Here is a 20,488-nt window from a genome sequence, read left to right as displayed (position 1 = left end):
AGCTGGGTTTCACTTCCTTTCATCAACTCATTTTTCCAAGCATTGGAATTGCCAGAAAATTGATTTATGGTGACATAAATAAGAGATGGACCATAACCAAACTTTGAAATTGCCCTGGAGAGACAAAGAGTCCTGTGCATTCTTATCAGAAATTCTACAGGAGTAAAGTATCTTACAATGTATCCCAAGTACTAAATTAAGGTCTTTTCCTTCTGCTTATAAAAGTCTAGCAGCTGGGTTTCACTTCCTTTCATCAACTCATTTTTCCAAGCATTGGAATTGCCAGAGAATTGATTTATGGTGACATAAATAAGAGAGGGACCATAACCAAACTTTGAAATTGCCCTGGAGAGACAAAGAGTCCTGTGCATTCTTATCAGAAATTTTACAGGAGTAAAGTATCTTACAATGTATCCCAAGTACTAAATTAAGGTCTTTTCCTTCTGCTTATGAAAGTTTATCATGAACTACTCTCTAAAGGTCCAATGTTTCTTGCTAAATCTCTTTTTGGTGCTATTCTTAACTCTGAGGCTGCATTTGCAAGCTGGCGTGCAACATCTTTGGAAGAATTTCTGGCCTCTTTCTCAAGCAAGTCTGCTAGATGAAACAGAAGCTGATGGAAGCTGTAACACAGGCTTGCTTTTCTGATTCTATTCAGCTCCTGTGAAGTTGAAAGATTAAAAGTGAGGATAGATATTACATAAAACTTGATATTACATAAAACTTGAAAACTTGCTCTATACTGATGTTTCAAAATTGTTTAAATACTGAGAGTTTCATGTAAGTCATATTTAGCCAAGATAGGCCATTTTTGGCATTTAAATGCTTACTAGAGCCTTTGGGTACTCGTCTTTGGACACCCCCTAGCTTTCTAAACATGTATAGCATACAGACATTGTACAGATTTGTAAATAAAAAAAGGTGCAACAATATTTCACCTTTTAACGGTGCAACAATATTCTTAAGATAAAATGCTAAATTCATTGTATACAATTGCCTGCATACAGACTTTTCGAATAGAGGAAGTTTAAAAGTCTTACTTCAAACATTGATTTCTTGTATCCACAATGCCAGAATCATTTTTCAGAAGTCTTTGTTGTATTTTTATAGCCAATGAGATGGCTTTCCATGATTTTAAGGAACAAATCATAGCAAATCGTCCCTTACTGTTTGAAGTCATGTGGGGTATGTTTTTATTGTCACAGCAGTATCGTTGACATTACTTTTCAATACCAATAATTACATACATTTCAAGTGCAGACATTGGAACATATTTATGAAAAGCAAAAGATTGCAAAGCAAAGATAATTCCTTACAAAACACTTCAAATCAGTGTGTTTACGCAGGCTTTACAACCTTTACAATCAATATTCACCTTGTAGAATGCTGAATGCTTTTCAGGTAGTTTTTTGGCATATCTTAACACCTTCTGCACATCAGACTGGAAATAAGATATTTCTTTGTTAGTATGATAGACATATTTACTAAGAACAGAAATTTAATATAACTGACTTCCTTTCGGTGTAATCTACTTAAAAAATTAAATTCCCACAAATTGCAAACTTTTATCAACAACTGACTCATCTCACAAGAGACTTGCTTTGAAAGTTTTAAAAGACCAAAAACAATTGGATTTATTACTTTATTTTTTTATTTTTCCCACCAAAGCTAAAACTACAGTGCCAGAGGCAGCACCATTGAAAGTGCTTAAAGGATTCGCAACTCTCCAGTTCATCTGAATTCAAAGAAAATCAGAAAATAGGAATTATATGGGGGCGGGAGTTCTCCAATCATCTCTTTGATGACCTTAACTTTCAGCATACCTGCCCTCCTTACAATGCTCTATCTTCAGAGAGTTTGGCTTTAGTGCAAAACTAACATACCTGCAAGCCAGCATTTTTTATCCAAACAACATTTGGTTGTAGATGATAACTTCGCCTTTTGAGAGGATGCACTGGAAATGGAGTTTCCTCTGCGTCTTCCTTTTGATCATACTGGTATGGATTAGGGTTTAGCTCTGCACTGGGTGCCAGGTTTTTCAAGTTACCAAGCCATGATATTGATACATTTGGCTCAAATATTGAAAGCATGAGTGTTGACTTTTTCCTATTATCGGACCATGAGTGGAGCATTCCAAACCAATCTGTTCTGTAAAAAAAGAACCCCATTATCATCTTTTACCCACATTGAAAAAAATATACAAAAGTCCTGCATCTGCCAGCTGATGATTAAAGTCCAGTTATTCCTGCATTTTACCATAAACGTTATTCTTCATGCAAGAAGTTAATAATTGTGTTGTAAAAACTGCTTTTTTGTTAAATATTTCCAATAATTAACCAGTTAATTGCAAACATCAGAAAAAAGGCACCCATGGTAAGACATTAGAAGCTAGGGCACAGGGTGCATTTAACCACACTTTTCTGGATCAGAAGTAAACTGCCAATTTCCAGATCACAGAGGTGCTCCACTTTGATGCTCCCTTTGCTTATGACCCACAGAGAAAGGTGGGACAAATTAAACACATCTGTTGTAATTTGACCTGTTAAATTTTATCAAACAACTTTAAAAAGCAGCACAGATGGTTGTTTGGTATCCAATTTCTTTCTCACTAATGCAAAAGTAAATGAATATGCACAAAAGCAACTTTAATTGCCCAGGATGCAAGTGGCTTTTTGCTTGACTCATCTTTTGATACATAAGAAAATCTCACCCAAGCTGAACAATAGCAACCATCTTCTCAATTTTCAAACTGCCATGCAAAAGGACACAAAAGGATGGATTTCTGGCATCGTCATCTGTTGCAGTCACTTGAGTAGCTTTGCAGCCATTTTCCAAGTCTTGGTTTTGCTTTGGCACTGGGATAACAACATGTCTGCTTATATACGGGGGGTTCGAAATATCAGGAATGTCTAAAAAACCCACAGTTTTTATTTCATTGGGTATTTTCAGCTGTGAAAGATTCTTCTTTTCTGGCCTGTAAAGATTCAGAAGGCTTAGCCAACTGCTTTTAAAGCTAGGACTTGGTGATAAGGTTATAGAGGACTTCAAATTGCCACACGTCAACATACCATCGTAGCCTTCATAGTGAAGTTGAATAATCTTTTTAAAAACGTGCTCAATATGTAGCTCTGTGAGTGGAATTTCCGGGATATAAATCTCTCCATTATTATTATTAAGATTGATCAGTTCTTTGTAACAGTTCATGTTTTCTGTGAAACTCTCATCGAAGCGTGAGTCACTCAAGCAAACCACTGATAAATTACAGGGGAAATTAAAAGGTAATGGGAAATCAGATTCGCCGGTTTTCTGTTTTCTCAAGGACTCCTTGAGTGAGCATGAACCTGTGCCAACCCGTCCGTCAGTGACAAGAATCAAATTGATTGGGACAAATCCTCCCCATTCCTCCATTACAAGGTTCTGGACGCCATGAAGGGCATTTTCAATTCGGGTTTTATCATAAACATCTAGGTCTAAACAACCAGCCTTGAGAGCACTGAAATCTCGCGTGAATGGAACGACAATTTCCCAGAGAGAGGAGAAAATGACTAGGGCAGAGAACTCCAGTTTGCATCTCTCAGCCAGTTCATCTAGGAAAAACAATATTCCATGTTCAGCTAGTTGTTTCAATTGTGTGTCCGTTTTACGACCATTAACACCGATGGTTCGCCTTGACATTGACATAGAAACATCGAGTAATATTACGGTGGGCATTTTGCAAATAACGGGTTATCATCGAGAAGTTATTCAAAGCACTTCAGGTTCAGATATTGGAACATTGATCTCATCAGATCCCTGTTATTTGAAGGCAGCATCAACAACATCAACATCAGGGTTCTAAAGCTTAAAATGGCGTCTGCAGACAAACGTAAGTGACAGTACAAATTTAATTTAAGTAGACATAGACACTAGAGAAAAAAACATTCTTGAATTTTCTTGTTCATTATGAAGCCTAAATACGCCTCCAAGAACATATAAAAGTATATTCTTAAAACTAATTTCATCAGTTAAGTCTTGCAAATTAATTTTTTAGGTTGTTTTTTTTACAAATTTAATTTTTCTTATCTATCTTGCTTTAAAGAATTGACTAGGTTGGAAAACTTGTTTTTACTCGCAGTTGTACTAATATCTATAAATCCGACCTGGTGGCCCGAAATCTCTTCGCTCGCACCTCAATAGAAATTACTTGTACCATACCATCAAGAAAAATTCTCGAATTTGTCCCTTTGCTTTTTGGGGCTTATTAATTAAGACCGTTTTTAGTAGATGATGATGAATAAGAAGAGAGTTTATACGAGGAGGTGCTTAGAAAATCATCTCCAATCTGCCATATGAACAGCTGTTGGTAGCCTGTCCACCATTTCCAAGTTCATTACATTTTTACTTAATAACCCTTTATTCTAAAATTGTCAAACTTCCGAGGGGATATTTATCTAGATAAGAAAAACGCTATAATTTGGCTTAAAGTCTGTTTGATATATGGGGACATATAAAGAGATCATCAAAAACAACTGAACATATTAATATTTTTGGATTGAATTATATTTTTGGGCATATGACCTAGATAGCTCTTAATGAGTTCTTTTGAATGTCTGACAGCAAACACTTTGAACTATGAACTAACTACTGTATGCAGTTTCCTTTTCAAAAACTTATTGTAATTTGTAGTTCATCTCCAACTCGACAAAACTCTGGAATGACCTATCAGCTGACACTCAAGACTCCACCTTAAGATTTTTATTCAAAAAGAATCTAAAAGATCACTTGCTAAGTGCTATGTGAATGCCTAAATGAAATTTGTTATCATCACATTTAAGAAAATTTATTATTAAAGCTAGCAATTTGGCATCGCAAGTCTGTTTGATATATGGAGGCGAAACTCTGGAATGACCTATCAGCTGACACTCAAGACTTCACCTTAAGATTTTTATTCAAAAAGAATCTAATAAGGGGGCTTGAACAAGGGGGCAAGGTTGAGGATTTACATTACCTACAAATGGCTCAGCTATCATACTTTTCTTTCAACCTGGCCAAATCAAATGAAAACTTATTTGAAGGCCTGTATCTGATTTATGATTTTATTTGATTATATTTTCATTTTTAAAGGTATATAGTAAATATGGCCAAACACTTGTCAGAGACATATGGTGATCCACCTGGGCATCCAGGAATTGATGAAATAATTGATGATATCAGAAAGGCATCAATGGATGATATAGTATTCAAATCCTCAAATACAATAAAGAAAAACTCTGATTTGGAAAACCTGTCAAATTTACTCAACGAAGAGAGAGGTAGTTAATGTATTTTTCATTCTAAATTGGTAGTCTGTAACCATCAAATTGATACTTAGTTAGTACTATAGAACTTAAAGAGAAAACATAAAAGAGCAGAAACATTGTGTCTGACTAGAGCACTTCTTGTTAGTACTTTTTAAAGCATGAGAAAATTAATAATGACCCTAAGGTGACCAAAATTTATAATAAAAATAGCTTAAGAAAAAAAGAATGGCAAAATAATCATTTTAGAATCCATCTTTATAATCCAAGGAAGATACTGTATTTTATTTCCAATAAAGTTCTCAAGTGTGACATCACAGAAAAATATATTTAGAATGTTGGCTCAGTTCATAAAGTTATAAAGTTATGACCTGAGACCAAATTACAGAGGTTTGATGGGGCCAGAGCTTGTGCTCATCTTGTCATATCTCAGTCAATTTGTAATACCTTATAACTGATTTTGCAGATTTAGAGGTATTTTGTGATGCTCTTTCAGAATATCGCAACAAATTTAAAAAATTCTAAAAACAGGCTTTTGTAACATCATCACTTGGCAACTCCATTGCATTCTGATGCCAAGCAACATTTTCTTCATTGTAGAGCTTTTAATACAATCACCAACAGAAGATAACAGAAAACAGTTATCTCCAAAGATAACTTACGAAATGGCAACAAGATTTCTGGAACAAAATCAAAATATGAGGTCATTACTAAAACTACTGGAAACAAATGCTGGCTCTCTATCGTCAATGAAAACAGAGATTCTAGCTCATTTGACTAAGGAAGGTTAGAAAAGAGACTTTTTCAAATGTGTTTAACTAGCTATTAAAGGGTATTGCATTTCCAAGCAGAATAAGTTACTTTACATTGTGTAGAAATGCCCGTAAATCATTATCATATAATTTTACAATTTCGCAAAAATTTTGCTTGAAACTTGAAACTGATACTTAACACCAAATCTAATTTGCAGATATTTTAAGATGATGTCACATGAAAGTGTATTTTAAATATAATGCTATCTAAGAAATTCTACTGTAAACAAACTGTATGCAATATGGGGTTATTTATCAATGGACATTCAAGTGTTTGTTGGATGAAATATAGGGGAATGTAAAAATGCATAGCATGCTTTCAAACGCAAAGAGACTTTTTTTTGCCTGGCTTTGTCAGGCTGTACCTAAAATAATATCATGTCTGTGTTTAGGTTCTAGGGGATCCCTAAAATTTACAAAAGTCTCTAAAGTGTTAGATTTTTCATGCAACCAGGCTCGAACCACGTCTTTAGTCATTTTCAACATTATTTTCAATATTTTCGGGGCTGCTTAATAAAGGATTTACATATTCCATTTTAAAAATACCATTATGTAAATGAATCCAATTTTATCATTAATTTATTATATCTCTATCTACAAATGCATTTACTACAGGTTTAGTCAATTGAATATATACAATATGATCATTTCAAGGTTATGAAGGAAATGGATAAACTGCAAAAGAAAATTGCATACTGACTTAAATAACTGACATGCAAGCACCAAAGACAAGAATTCCAACTGATAATGTATTTTCAAATAACACCAAGTTGGGCTGAACTTGTATAACTCAGTTACTGTTTTGTCTTTGGAATGCCAAATCATACATGAAACCAACATCTACTTTTACTTCTTCATCTTCTACTGTCGTTAATTTATGTGCAAGATCTGGCATGGAAATTGTTTTCTCTTCTAGATATTTTGGCTTTCTAGCATGTATTTCAGAATGCATTCGGTGCATTGGTTTGATTTCACAGCCATCTCTGTTTTCACCTTCTGTCACTGTCAAATGTCTTCCAGAATTCTCTTCTCTGTCTTCATTCTCAATTTTTTGGTTAGGTGTATGTACAGCAACATTGGTAACTGAATGCTCTGGTGTTGTATCTGTTGATCCTTTCCTAATTTGCACCAGCTGAACATTTGATGTAGTTGTCGATGTTGCAATATGGCCAGAGGAAGAGAGGAAGGAGCCTTGTTTTGTCCTTATAACAGTAAACCAATTTGGACATAAATTGATCCTAATTGAAAGACAAATGTATATGATGAAATAGTAATGGAAACCTGGCCAGTTAAACCCACTCAGCCTCTTTCATGAAAGCCAGTAGCTCACAATATTAACAATGTTAAAAACGCTTAATTGCTGTAGCTCATTTTAACATACATAATTTATCAAATAACCTAAAAGCAATAGCAAACAGGCAAACAAGTTATAATTAGATTAAACAAAAAGCTGACAAATTGCACAGGTTTTGGTAAATCCTCTATCCAATAGCCCTAAAATGATTGCTCCCTGAAGAACAGATGCCAAAAAGAGGAAAGGATTTACATGAGAGGGTGTGAAAACCTATCTACACAATGAAGACATTGACGCTTTTGTGTTTATCAATGTTTATCAGACAATTTTGGAAATTTTCTTATTTTGCTGGAAAATATTAGGATAAAAATGAACAAGTCTGACATTAACAGATTTGTTTGCTGCTTTGCCCTGTTGCAAAGTTACGAATCCTACATGTACTGAGTGAAGCCACCTTAAATTAAGAAAGGATTGTAATTAAAGGGTGTTAAAACAAGGGCATTTATAAAATTAAGTTAAGCCAAGATAGGGTTTATGTTGAATAGGGGCAATAAAACAGGAAGATTCAATAGTTGATTTACAGTATCTACAAAGCTCCAACTTGAAATCTGGGCAAAAAGCTAATTGCTAGCTGACTTTCTTGGACATGAACAAGGCAACTTTTTAACAGTTGTTTTATTGCAAGGACTTGATATCAATTATCACCTAAAATACATCTAATACATTTCTTGATCATTGTCTAAGATGTAAAAGACAATTAAACTCCTACCTCCTGCCATTCTTGTAGCAGCAGCAGCAAAACCATTCCTTGACAATGTCTCTGCATTGCTTCCTTGAAAGTGTGTACAGAAATGGATCCAAAACAAAGTTTAGCAGGAGTAAACGAGCAACTTGCACATCAATCCAAGCATTAGTCCAGGTGCCTGTCAGATTGCAGATGATTCTGATCTAGAAACAGAAAAAATCAAGCTGACATATATATATAATAAACTGTTGATTTTAATGTATTATTACAAATGTCATATATTTATATCTTCACTTTAAATACTATGATACATAAAATAGCTTGAAGCTAAATAAAATAAATTTTATTTATTTGATAACAAATGGTAAAAAAATAGTAAATGGTAAAAAATAAACAAATATAAATAAAATTTGTTGAGAAGCTAATGGTTAGATCATCAACAAGTAAAGAAACATTTGGTGCTATAAGAATCATGACATTATAGGATTTATGCCATTACTATCTGAATTGAGAGGTTTCTTTGCATTAATGTTGATGTAATACTTTTCTCAGATGCATATAAGCATTTTAATTACAACTTGGATTTACTAAATACTCTCAAATTTTCTGACTGGTTCAAATAATTTCAAAGTGTGACACCCCACCACCCATCCCCTCCCCCCCCCATTTGTGTGCCTGCTTGTAGCCAAAAAAGAACCCAGTGTGCTGTAAGTGTTGCCAAATTTAATGTCTACCAGATGTTTAAAAAGAGGTAAAAGCAACTATGAATGCTCTGTTTTTGCGCATCTTTTTCAGACTCTATTACCTCCACCTAGAGCACATGGAAGTTCACTTAATAGCAAATGCCAAATAAAATTCCAAGAATCAAGTCTTGACATAAATTCTCAGAAGGAAGTAAGTTCAAATATGGAACAACTTATTTACAATGGCCTCTCAATGAAGGTAAAGGAAATTGACAGGTACAGGAGCAAGGTCTTTTAAACATGTGCGGACATGGGCTATCAATAGAAATTAAAAAACTTGATTATGTGACAGGTTAAATTTTATAGATGAGAGGAAATCCTGCTTTTGTGAATGCCTCTGATACAAGAGAAGAGGCTGAAAAGCAGTGATTGTGTTGATGTTGTCTGTGTAGAAGGTCTTTACATACCATGAACGGAACCCAGCAAAGCACAAACAGTATTGATATCAACCCAACCGTTTTTGCCAGCTGCCTCTCCAATGCACTTGTCGCATTTCTTTTGACTGCATTCATTTCAATTTTTTCAAGGTCTGAGTTCGATCTTGATACAGATCTGGCTTCTTTTGGAACATCTGTTCCTGAATTTTTCTTCAAGAGTTTCTTTTTTTGGGAATCAGCCCTTAATGTAACTCTCCTTCTTTTAGCAAGCATTAAACAAACTGCAATGTTTATATTACAAAACAGGACAATCATCACCAATAAAATCCCCATTACAACATAAAACAATGCATATGCAACATTCGCTCTATTTTTTGCAAACCAGTTAACAGTGCAGTATGTTCCAGTCAAATTTCTAACAAAGTTTCCTTTTCCTGAAAGAGGAAAAAGTGCAATTATGATTGCACACATCCATATAGCAAATACTGTAGCCCCTGTCTTTCTCCTAGTGGCAGAATTTCTGTACAAAAACGGCTTCCATATAGCAAACAAACGCTCTACTGCCATAGCTGTGGCCAGTGAGCCTGATGCCAAACTAGCAAACATTGTGGACACTCCTTGAAAATTGCACATTGCCATGCCTCCGACCCAACGTCTTTTCAAATAGCAAAGCAATGTTGGCAAAGTGCACAAAGCTATTCCATAAATATCTGTAACAGTTAGAGCCATTATCAAATAATTTATAGCATTCTTTTGTTTGACAGCTAGTTTTATCGTCGCCAATAATGCTGTGACATTCGCCAGGGTACCACATAATGTAATGATGAAAAGGATAAGGCCTTGCTTCGGCTGTATTGGCACGTAAGGCCAGTCTGGGTTTACAGTTGACGATGTATTTGTTCCACTGAAGTTTGTATAATTCGCTAACTGCAGGACACTCGTCGGCAACGTGACTGTGTAGTTGGATGTCATGTTTTAGAACATCAAAAAGGAACTAACTTGCAACTAAGTCTGACAGCTATCGCCGGCCTTTTGATCTGTGTGACTTCCTGTTGTTCGGTTACGTCACTTGCCTTTGTTGTCCGAAAGCATCCGTCCGTTTCCGTTTGATGAATCTGACCAAATATATTCTTTTGAAGAAGATTTTTGATTAAAGGAATATAGCAAACGAGAAAGTGAGCCTTTTATCCAAAACATCACGCGGTCGAATACACGGAAACATGTGGTTTTGTCAGTGCTTCCTTGTTCCCCTTCAATTTTGTCTACAAACCGTACCTGGGGGAAGGAGGGTGTTGTAATGCCCTCTGTACGTTTTTTGAAAAACAATTTGATCCAAACAGTCGTCATATTCGTATCACACACTTCTGAATCGTGGGCCTAATTTGTATTACTGCCAGCCTCGCAAAGTGGTTTGAGCAGGCATTTTTTATTTCAATTGATAACTGTCCATCTGGACTGGAGTATGTATAGATGAGACTATCCATCCATAAAAGAATAACAAAGCACATTAATTTGAATTACTTAACTTTCATGCATGTAATATTGCGTGGATTTTCATTGTGAATTCCATGGAAAATTTCAATGTGTTGCCTTGTGAAAATGACTTGTGAAAATGATGATCAAAATGGATGGTCCATCAGTCATATATGTTCAATGTGGTAGTTTTTGGGAAGTCTGCACCAGATTTCCATCCACTCCTACACGAAGAAAAATCTTCGTAGTTTTCAATTTTTAGAATTTCAGACACGATCTTATATAGATCTTTTTTGAAAGACATAACAAAGCCTCCACATACTGCCAGCTGCTCGAAAAACAAACTGGAACTTTTTAAAAAGTTACTTTATCTATGAAAATCGCTTTGCAAGGTGTTTAATCTGCACCAAGGCAGGCAGTCAAATCTTGGATCAATCAAATCATCTTTTTGTTTGACTCACACAATGATTAGTTGTACTCCAGTTTTTTGTGGTCAATCCAAATAAGCCTAGATCCAATTTAAGCCAAGAGTGATTCAGCAGATCAGCACTTTAATCATTGATTTTTCATCGATCATCGCTGACCATATCCTTCCTCATTCAAGTTGGTTGAATGATCAGCTCTTTGTTTAATTGGTCAGTCAAAACTACATTAACTTCGGTAGGGTTGCAAGTGGCCACAAATCTTTATGTGAAAGTTTTCATATTTATGGGGAAAACTATATGTAAAAACCATTCGATAAATATGACTGTTTAGATTTATGAGTGCAAAACGTCTGGGTTTGGTGCTTGATTGAATACTGTCGAAATGTTTTACATCCTTCACTATTCCTAAACAATATTGAGAAAATTATTTCCAAAAATCCAAATCGAATCACTTGCCTTCCGCGAGATTCGATGTCTCGCTTTTTGGGTAGTGCATTTGTTGCTTTTGTTGCTAAGATACATGACTTTGAATCGAGTACCACATAGGGTTGCTTGCTTACCTTCTGTTATCTTATCTTGCACACGTAGGTAGAGTAGCCCTGTCCTACAAACCCTTTGAAGTGCCCCCTCCACCCCCTCCACCCCACCCCCTCCCCCTACACAGTCTTAATCGTAATCTTACATTTTCTCAAATAGCTCTTGTTACTGTTCACTTATATTCTTGAATGCTGTTTACTTCGTTGAAAGAATCGCTGCGCCATTTTCTTTTCTCAGTTTCACTTTCCTTTCCTGGTATATCCGTGTGTTCTTGAAATTTGGTTTATAAATGGAAACAGAAAGCTTTTGCTAATGAAATTGTGAAACTGCCGTAAATCTTGACGTCATTTTTGGACAGTTGACACAAAACACCTAGGTTTGATTTCAGTATAACGCTTCCTTTTCAATAATTCATAATTTCTATGTCTTATGATTGATGATATTTAAAGATATGATAAAAAAACGATAATTCCGAAAACACCTGTTAGCATAGATTTGAAGAACACTGTATCTCAGGGTCTGCGCCACGAATTTGAAAGTTGGGGGGCAAGGCTAAAAAAGTAGGGGGCCAAGGCTTCTTACCCGTAATACTACAGCTTTAAAACTACTTGCTTCGCAAACAAGTGAGGAGGGGGCATGGCCACTCTGGCCTTCCGGCGGCGCGGGATCTCTTTATTTTTTGCCATTTCCATGCGATTTTTGTCCCTTAATCATCCACCTTTACTGGTTTGACGCAAAGTAAATAGTGGCTACCATTCAATTATGAAACCGCTTAGTAGTACACTGTTGCTCGGTCCCTTGAGTGTCCCATTTAACGAGAGTATACTGTATTAACCAAATTTTCTGTCGGCATGATATTGTACGTAGTCGGCGCCAGTGTTCCTGTACGAATATCGACATTTTGTACAATAACGCTACTTCTGGAGAGATAATAAGAAACGAAATAAGTTAATCTATACAAGCAGAAAATGTTTGCATGTCTACGACACGCACACGACGGTTTTGCCCGTAAGGAAAGTTTGTGGTCTGCTGTCATCTGAAGCCTTTCTCAGAATTGGCTTCAGAATTTGTTTCAACAATGTCATGTGTCAGCAATTGGTTTCGAAATAGGCCTTTTAAACGTGGTATGAAAATACCGAGTTTTAGACAGGGTACATCAGTCGTTGATGAAGTTTTCTCCAACTTCCCATCAAATATTCTCGTTTCACCTGCCGAATATGATTTTTTTACTTGCGTATTGGGTGTACTGGAAATATAAACATAATTTTGCGACCAATCGGTGATGACTTTTGGGGCCAACAGTAGCAAGAATTTCAAAGGTGCAATACTTAAACCAGAACCGCGGAGTGTTGTTCTCTAAACAGATTGATAAAAATGCTCAAGTTTCTTTTTCACCCTACTTTAAAATGGTACTACATCACGTCCTTTAATGACTCCAGATGTTACTGTACAGTAGCAATATGCATTTGAGCGTAAACATCAAAAACACTTCAATTCCATCCATGAACGCCGGAGCAGCGGGGCACGAGGGGGCAGCGCCCCCTTGCCTTCACCAGGAGGGGCAGAGGGTGCAAATGTGCCCTTTTTAAGAAAATAACAATTTTAAATACAGTCATTTTTTTAAAGATCTAACGTTAACCATAATTCCCAACGACTCTTATGCTTCTATTATTCTTTTTGCTCAAAAATAATAGACGACAAAACAATTATTAGAATTAACGAAAAATCAAGCATTACGTTGATAGTTACTTCCGTGAAATTATCGTAGGCCTCTCACTGCTAATTACTGTAACCTATTGCTATTGTCGCATGCTTTTACTCTCTCGCAAAGTTAAAGTTCAAATCCCTTCAAATGAAATAAAAGAATGGAATTATTTCTATTTCCACGATGCCAAGAGCGGATAGAAGGGTAACCTTACGGCGCACAAATGCGCGCATCTAGCCACTGAAGATTCCCTTTCTGAATTGCTGCCCCCTTGCCCTTTATTGGCTCCGGCGTCCCTGATTCCATCTACATTGTTTTCCATACAGTGTTTAAACTGCCATATAATGAAATAAACTTATGTTTCTTTGATTTCTTGTACACCTCTTCTTGCCTTCCACTCAAGAACATAGGAAGCTTTGTCCGAGCAGTTTTTGAAGGAGAACTCCCATTAGCCCCCGTAGGCGGCAACCTCTGAATTCAACAGCTGATTGATTGAAACTGTGTTCCGTTGGTTTATTTCATATCTCATTTCAGCTTAGATAAAGCATTCTTTTGAGTTTGCATAATAGCCGCTCAGCTGCAGCTAATTTTTAATCAAGATGTAATATACCGTCAGCAAGATCGCAAAAACTGTTATTGTAAGATAAATGCAGAGGCCTTCTGCAAACAAACGAATTTCTCCGAGGAGAAAACACCTGGAGTTTACTCCCAAGTTAATTGCTTTCAGCCCGCTCAAAAACATTGATACAACATAAAGCTGCTATCTAGGAAGCCAGGTTTTAGGCCACAAATATTGTGGCATTTGTACCAGGGTCACAGTGGGAGAGTGGAGTCGAGCAGTAGAGAACCGGAGGAAGATAGGGGAGGCTTTTCACACCCCCCCCTCCTGCTCTAGAAATTTCCACTCAGCCTCCGGCCTGGTGAAAAAAGAATATTGGCTTGCCCTGTACTTGCTATTACTTTCTTTTTTATTGGCTACATAGCTGACGTCATAAAGGAACAGACAAGACAGCACAAACTTGTCCTACTATTACTGGCTGTTTCTAGCTACTAACGAACTTGTACCTGTACGTGCGACGTTTATATGCACACAGAAAACAAACGATGTCTCGTAGAGATGAAAACTAGAAATGTTTGTTTAGGAACTAATACTCACCATGAACGGAAACCAACACAGAACAAAAAGGAATGAAATTGAACCAACTGACTTGAACAACTGTATTTCAAACCTGCTACGTGTTTCGTCATTCGATCCCATTCCATGAAGAGTACCCTGTTTCGCTTTCGATGTCAGCAACGAATGCACTATTTTCGCGTTGCAGAATACAACAATACCGATCAAAGATACGCCGAGTATCGCGTAAAACACAGCGTAAATCTGATTCGCCGTCTGTTTCGCAAACCAATTAATGGTGCAATAAGTCCCAGTCAGATTCCGCACGAAAAACCCTTGACCTGCTAAGGGTAGGATTGCAATGGCGAAAGCTGATAACCACGTAGCTGTGATTGTGATAAGAGTTTTCTTCAAGTTGACGTATTTCTTGTAAACGAAGGGTTTCCAGATTGCAATAAGTCGATCTGTTGACATGACTGTTGCAAGGATTCCTGACGCCAGGCTGGCAAACATCGTTGAAACGCTCTGGAAATTGCACATCGCATTGCCTCCAATCCAGCGTTTGTAACGATAGCAAATCAGTGTTGGTAGGGTGCAGAATGTGATGCCGTAGAAGTCTGTGAAAGTTAATGCCAGAATAAGATAATTTGGTGCTGCATTCTTTTGTTGCCTCGTAAGCTTTAGTGTAGCGAGGAAGGCAATAATATTCGCAACTGTACCAGGAAGCGTAATTAAAAACAGTATAAGCCCTTGCTTTGGATCAAGAGCAACGTATGGCCATGGGTTTTCTGTCGTTGCATTTTGTGTTGTATTTATCGTCATTTCGTCTTGCAGCCTCGTTGATATCTGTCAATGATGACATAAAATGCGTTTCGTCAGGTCCGTTGTCCAAAGCTGTTTGTCGATAACAGTTCCAGCTGTGACTATTTGCAGCTTTTTGCTCTCACAATGATGAACGGGGGTATACTCGTCCTTCTTTGTAGAACCCGTGTAGTCAAATGCCAATCAAATGCTGGATTTGTGGTGCCGCAAGTCTAGTTGAGCAGGGGAAATAATTACAGAGGGGGTGGGGAGGGGGCGTGCCATTAAAAAAAGGTTATTTTTGAAAACTGTTTTTTGTCACCTAAAAATCTTCTTAAAGTCTCTTAGAAATTGCTTGTCGCAAGGTTTTTATTTATTTCATGATGATCATTCTAAAAATAAATTTTGTCGCAAAAGCATCCCTACATGGCAAAAAGCTCTTCGCTTTTGCAATCAATTTTTTCCCAGCGGGTGCCAGTCAACCCACACCAGTCAATTCGCCTATTGAAAATTAATACTCAAATGTTTCAGTATTCTCCAATGTTTGCTTTTTTCAAAGCCATTTTCAAGTTTTGTACCATTAAACAGGGCCCACTCCACCGGTGGGCAGGGGCCATGCCCCCCCAAGCTGCAGTAAAAGGGGAAAAGCCTTGGCCCCTTCCTTTTGCTAACCTCCCCCCCCCCCCCACTTTCAAATTCGTGGCGTAGGCCCTGCAAAAAGATTGTATGAAAAATGCTTGAAAAGCCTACGAAAGTAACTGAAGGGAGCATTCTATTATTTTGTTCTGTATGTACTCTGTGTTCTATGTGATAACAACCAGCTACTGTGTTATGAACAGCTGTCTATCCAACAACAGAAAGTAATTGATTTGCACTTATCTATGTACATTAGCATCTACCTTATTTTGAATTGTCGTTGTTATTCGACTTGATTGATGTCTTTTAATTACGATGTGTAAAACCATTTTGTAAACTCTCTAAGTTTCGCTTCTAGGCCCTTCTAATCAATCCCTAATTTTGTTGACCTAACAGGCTTCAGCCTTATGTTGATTTTGTTGACATAGGGTTGAAGTACAAGATAAATATTGATTGCTTCGTGTAGCTGCCTGGATGCTTCTTGAACAATCCCCCGTGTTTCAATTTATTATTGAGCCTAAAACAGGTTTTTCATTATCTACCCTTAACTTGCCAGCTTCTCGTCCTTCCGTCAGGAATATGCACTTTAAATTTATGTAAACAGAAAATATTCCGATCTTATTCAGCGAAATTTGCTTTCGTTTCTCAATTGAGCGTGGAACGAGGAAGTTTTTGTCTTCATGAGTATTCATGACGCTCTCTTAGCGTACAATGCCGTCGGAACAAAATTCATATTGGGGGGGGGGGGCTGCCCATTGTTTTCCTTCTCATTCAGTACACTGTTATAAAGGAAACATACTACAGTTTGACAATTATTGGGGGGCTCCAGCCCCCAGCCCCCAGCCCCCCCCCGGTTCCGACGGGCGAGTGCTACAATACTTTAAAAAGGCAATTGGAGCACTTAAGCAGTTTCAGTCATTTCTCAATCTGCATTTAATTCACGCCTAAAGAAATAGCTGAGTTCCCTGTTTCTCACATACAGATCGCGTTCGAATATTGTGTGCATTTATATTGAGAAAAATGCAAAGTTGTTTGAAAGGGTATTGGGGAAACAGTGAATGTACTTGACAAAATGGCTGTTGTTGTTGCTCAAAAGCCATTGGCAGGTATTGTGTGCAATTGTAGATGCAAAAATGCTGCTCCAGATATTAGACCACATAATGTTGCTGGTTTTGTCGCAACTATGCAGTTTTTTGTACGGATTGAGCGGTATCTCAGTTCTTGTAACGGTATCTTTTTTGAACAAATAGAACGGCATCTTTTCAATGTAATGATGGAAACATTGGTAGAGCATTATCACAGGAACGGCGCTTCCAATTAAAAAAATATATAGAGATGTGAGAATAAGAACCTTCCTTTCTATTGCATGCATTTATTTGTCTTTAACAGCCATATTTAGCATTTGTACGAATAAATTGATTATTTCGATTCGATCGTACTAAAAATTACATTTAGCTAAGATACGAATACATTTTGTCGTGGTTGAGAGCAAGAGAATGGAGTTTTTATTTCTCACTTTGTGATAAAGCCAGGCACTGGCGTATTGAGTTTAGGGGCAAGGAGGGAAGACTGCCCCCCCCGATGTGCCCTAAAGAGGAACGGCTGCCAACCCTATTTTCGAATGTTAGTATCTTATAGAGACTTTAGTCAGCAATAAGTTAATGCTCATTTCCAATTATTTTTCCATAAGGATCCTTTTCAAGGCCCTAGAAAAGGTTATTCCCTGGAAAGGTCCCTAGACGTACACCGCTTCGCTCGCCATTACCCCTCTGGTCCTCTCCCAAATCTTGACACCCTGACTACGCCACTGAAAGCTAGTGAGGTTGGTGTTGATTAAAAAAGCTTATCTCTGGTGAATTGTTTTATCATGGGGTTGAACGATACAGCAGATATAACGAGGGGGCGTTGAAAACATCTGGAATGCTATCATGTCTAAAATAATGGCGTTATATCCAAAGGTTCTGAGAACTGAGGGTTTTCCAGAGAATTGGGAGGTTCATTTTCTGGTGCTCCCTACCCCCTCAGCCCCTAAAGCTTACCTCTCTGTTATAGTGGATGCCAAACATTGAATTTCTAGAATCCAGAGTCTAAAAGTGCAGCCGCTTAGCAGTTGAATTGTGCATTTTATGATGCAAGCATGAAATTTGGTACAAGTACACAGTTTGACACGCTAATTAAGATGAGATGCAGACCCCACTTGAAAAATGCCCCCAAATGCTATTTTTAGACTGGGGTACCTGTACCCAGTCCTTTTTTGGTCTTCCTCCATATCTTCTAAATAATGCAAGTTATAAACTCGAAATTTAGTTTTCTGGCGTAATTTGACATGCTGATTAAGATGGGATGCAGACCCCACTTCAAAACGCCCCAAGAATCTATTTTTAGTCTGGGGTACCTGTACCCAGTCCTTTTTGCCTTCCTCCGTATCTTTTAAACTATGCACGTTATAAACCCGATAATTAGTTTCCTGGCGTAATTTGACATGCTGATTAAGATGAGATGCAGACCCAACTTCAAAAATGCCCCCAAAAACTATTTTTAGACTGGGGTACCTGTACCCAGTCCTTTTTGCCTTCCTCCGTATCTTTTAAACTATGCACGTTATAAACCCGATAATTAGTTTCCTGGCGTAATTTGACATGCTGATTAAGATGAGATGCAGACCCAACTTCAAAAATGCCCCCAAAAACTATTTTTAGACTGGGGTACCTGTACCCAGTCCTTTTTTGGTCTTCTTCCATATCTTTTAAACTATGCAAGACATAAATCTGAAATTTAGTGTTCTGGCGTAATTTGACATGCTGATTAAGATGAGATGCATACCCCACTTCAAAGACGCCCCAAGAATCTATTTTTAGACTGGGGTACCTGTACCCAGTCCTTTTTGCCTTCCTCCGTATCTTTTAAACTATGCACGTTAGAAACCCGATATTTAGTTTCCTGGCGTAATTTGACATGCTGATTAACATGAAATACAGACCCAACTTCAAAAATGCCCCCAAAAACTATTTTTAGACTGGGGTACCTGTACCCAGTCCTTTTTTGGCCTCTCTCCATATCTTTTAAACAATGCAGGTCATAAACTCGAAATTTAGTTTTCTGAAGTACTTTCACATGCTAAATAAGTTGAAATTAAGAGCCCACTTCAAAAATGCCCCCAAAAGCTATTTTTAGACTGGGGTACCTGTACCCAGTCCTTTTTTGGTCTTCCTCCATATCTTTTAAACTAGGCAAGTCATTAACCTGAAACTCAGTTTTCTGACGTGATTTGACATGCTGAATAAGATGAGATGCGATAAAATATTGAAAACCCCCAAAAAATATTTCCTTAGACTGGGGTATTTTTACCCAGTCTTCCATTGGATCCTATTCTTAAATGTGAAAACATGCAAGTTGTAAAACGGGAGTAATTTGACGTTTAAAACAAAATATCTTATAACAAACCTGAACGGTTCTCAGGCCTGGACTCGTTCTATACGGTAAAAACATAAAGAAAGTAATTGTCCTGTATTAGGATTATTCCTAACCTACCACAGGTCAAACTCTGCAACTCTTAAACTATTTTCAGCATATACCGTAGATTTATGATGGGGATACCTTTTACAGTAAACTGTTCGTTTAGTTCTCTGAACACTGACCATCACAACTGCATAACGGTGAGCAAGGGATGTCATATTTTCGACACATACATTTTCCACGGCAGTTCTTTTTGCACGCACAATGCTTCAGTTCTTTCAAGGACTTTGAGGCCTCTGGGGTTATCATCCATACTGGCAAAATGGAGCCATTCACCTCTTTCCATCCCCATGCAGTTATATCTGGTAGGTTTTGGATACATAGTAAGGACTGTCTCCAGACATGGCTGAAAATCAAAGCCCAGTGATTAGTTATCTTCATTTTGTGGAAGAGGCAAACTCACTGCCTGGGACGTTTGGAAGGCTTTTCCTGAGATAACAGAAACTTTCGTTTCTCTTTCAAATGCTCCTGATACAGTTACCAATGAACATATGTCGTTGCTTCAGAGGTACGTGGTTTTGCTGTACGATCGGTCTTCTCAGTGTCTTTCAGTGAATGAAGCAAGGAGGTTTCTCTTTACAAAGAAATCGAGGACAGTTGAAGGCATACCACCAACAGAGGATGCTTTGCATCAACATGCACTTCGGTCAGCTTTTCAAGGAGGGTAAGATTAGATCACACTAGTGACCAATTGCTACGTACATGCCTATACAATGAAATTTTAGATTTTTATGTTGTTTATTGTTGAAGTCACTTATTCTAAAATAGGTCTACTAGAACTTTTTTCTCTTGATACTGCCCATTGCTACAGCATGATACATACTTGATAACTAATCACTGGGCTTTGATTTTCAGCCATGTCTGGAGACAGTCCTTACTATGTATCCAAAACCTACCAGATATAACTGCATGGGGATGGAAAGAGGTGAATGGCTCCATTTTGCCAGTATGGATGATAACCCCAGAGGCCTCAAAGTCCTTGAAAGAACTGAAGCATTGTGCGTGCAAAAAGAACTGCCGTGGAAAATGTATGT

General features: G+C 37.5%; 3 protein-coding genes across 6 annotated transcripts in view; 1 reads left to right on the top strand and 2 right to left on the bottom strand.

The window, feature by feature from the left end:
* Positions 1-366: 366 nt before the first annotated feature.
* On the bottom strand, positions 367-3,711 carry LOC135687626 (integrator complex subunit 14). Its single transcript, XM_065204230.2, has 4 exons — positions 2,711-3,711; positions 1,884-2,148; positions 1,376-1,441; positions 367-661 (listed from the first exon to the last, which is right to left on the bottom strand). The coding sequence occupies exons 1-4, from the start codon at positions 3,709-3,711 to the stop codon at positions 461-463; spliced, it is 1,533 nt and encodes a 510-aa protein (XP_065060302.2). The 3' UTR covers positions 367-460.
* A 48-nt stretch (positions 3,712-3,759) lies between these two features.
* The window catches only part of LOC135687634 (uncharacterized), a 30,561-nt gene continuing 13,832 nt past the window's right edge, over positions 3,760-20,488 (top strand). The window contains exons 1-4 of one of the 3 annotated variants that reach the window (XM_065204237.2): positions 3,760-3,865; positions 5,104-5,291; positions 5,877-6,062; positions 8,170-14,818. In XM_065204237.2, the coding sequence (XP_065060309.1) occupies positions 5,117-5,291; positions 5,877-6,062; positions 8,170-8,219 (411 nt within the window). In that variant the 5' untranslated portion in view covers positions 3,760-3,865; positions 5,104-5,116 and the 3' untranslated portion in view covers positions 8,220-14,818. Of the gene's footprint in view, positions 3,866-5,103; positions 5,292-5,876; positions 6,063-8,126; positions 14,819-20,488 lie in introns of those variants that run through there. The other 2 variants (XM_065204238.2, XM_065204239.2) reach the window with 2 other exon arrangements.
* LOC135687625 (prostaglandin E2 receptor EP2 subtype) lies at positions 6,090-15,424 on the bottom strand. 2 transcript variants are annotated; one of them, XM_065204229.2, is made up of 3 exons: positions 14,544-15,424; positions 8,152-8,330; positions 6,090-7,326 (listed from the first exon to the last, which is right to left on the bottom strand). In XM_065204229.2, the coding sequence occupies exons 1-3, from the start codon at positions 15,321-15,323 to the stop codon at positions 6,879-6,881; spliced, it is 1,407 nt and encodes a 468-aa protein (XP_065060301.1). In that variant the 5' UTR covers positions 15,324-15,424; the 3' UTR covers positions 6,090-6,878. The 2 variants fall into 2 exon arrangements, with proteins under 2 accessions (XP_065060301.1, XP_065060300.1); XM_065204228.1 differs by lacking the exon at positions 14,544-15,424 and adding an exon at positions 9,278-10,219.

The sequence above is a fragment of the Rhopilema esculentum genome, chromosome 20 (genome assembly GCF_057945365.1).
Source record: "Rhopilema esculentum isolate cy_ngs chromosome 20, ASM5794536v1, whole genome shotgun sequence".
Lineage (NCBI taxonomy): Eukaryota > Metazoa > Cnidaria > Scyphozoa > Rhizostomeae > Rhizostomatidae > Rhopilema > Rhopilema esculentum.
The sequence above is the reverse complement of the archived record's forward strand: the minus strand, read 5'-3'. Positions and strand labels throughout refer to the sequence as shown.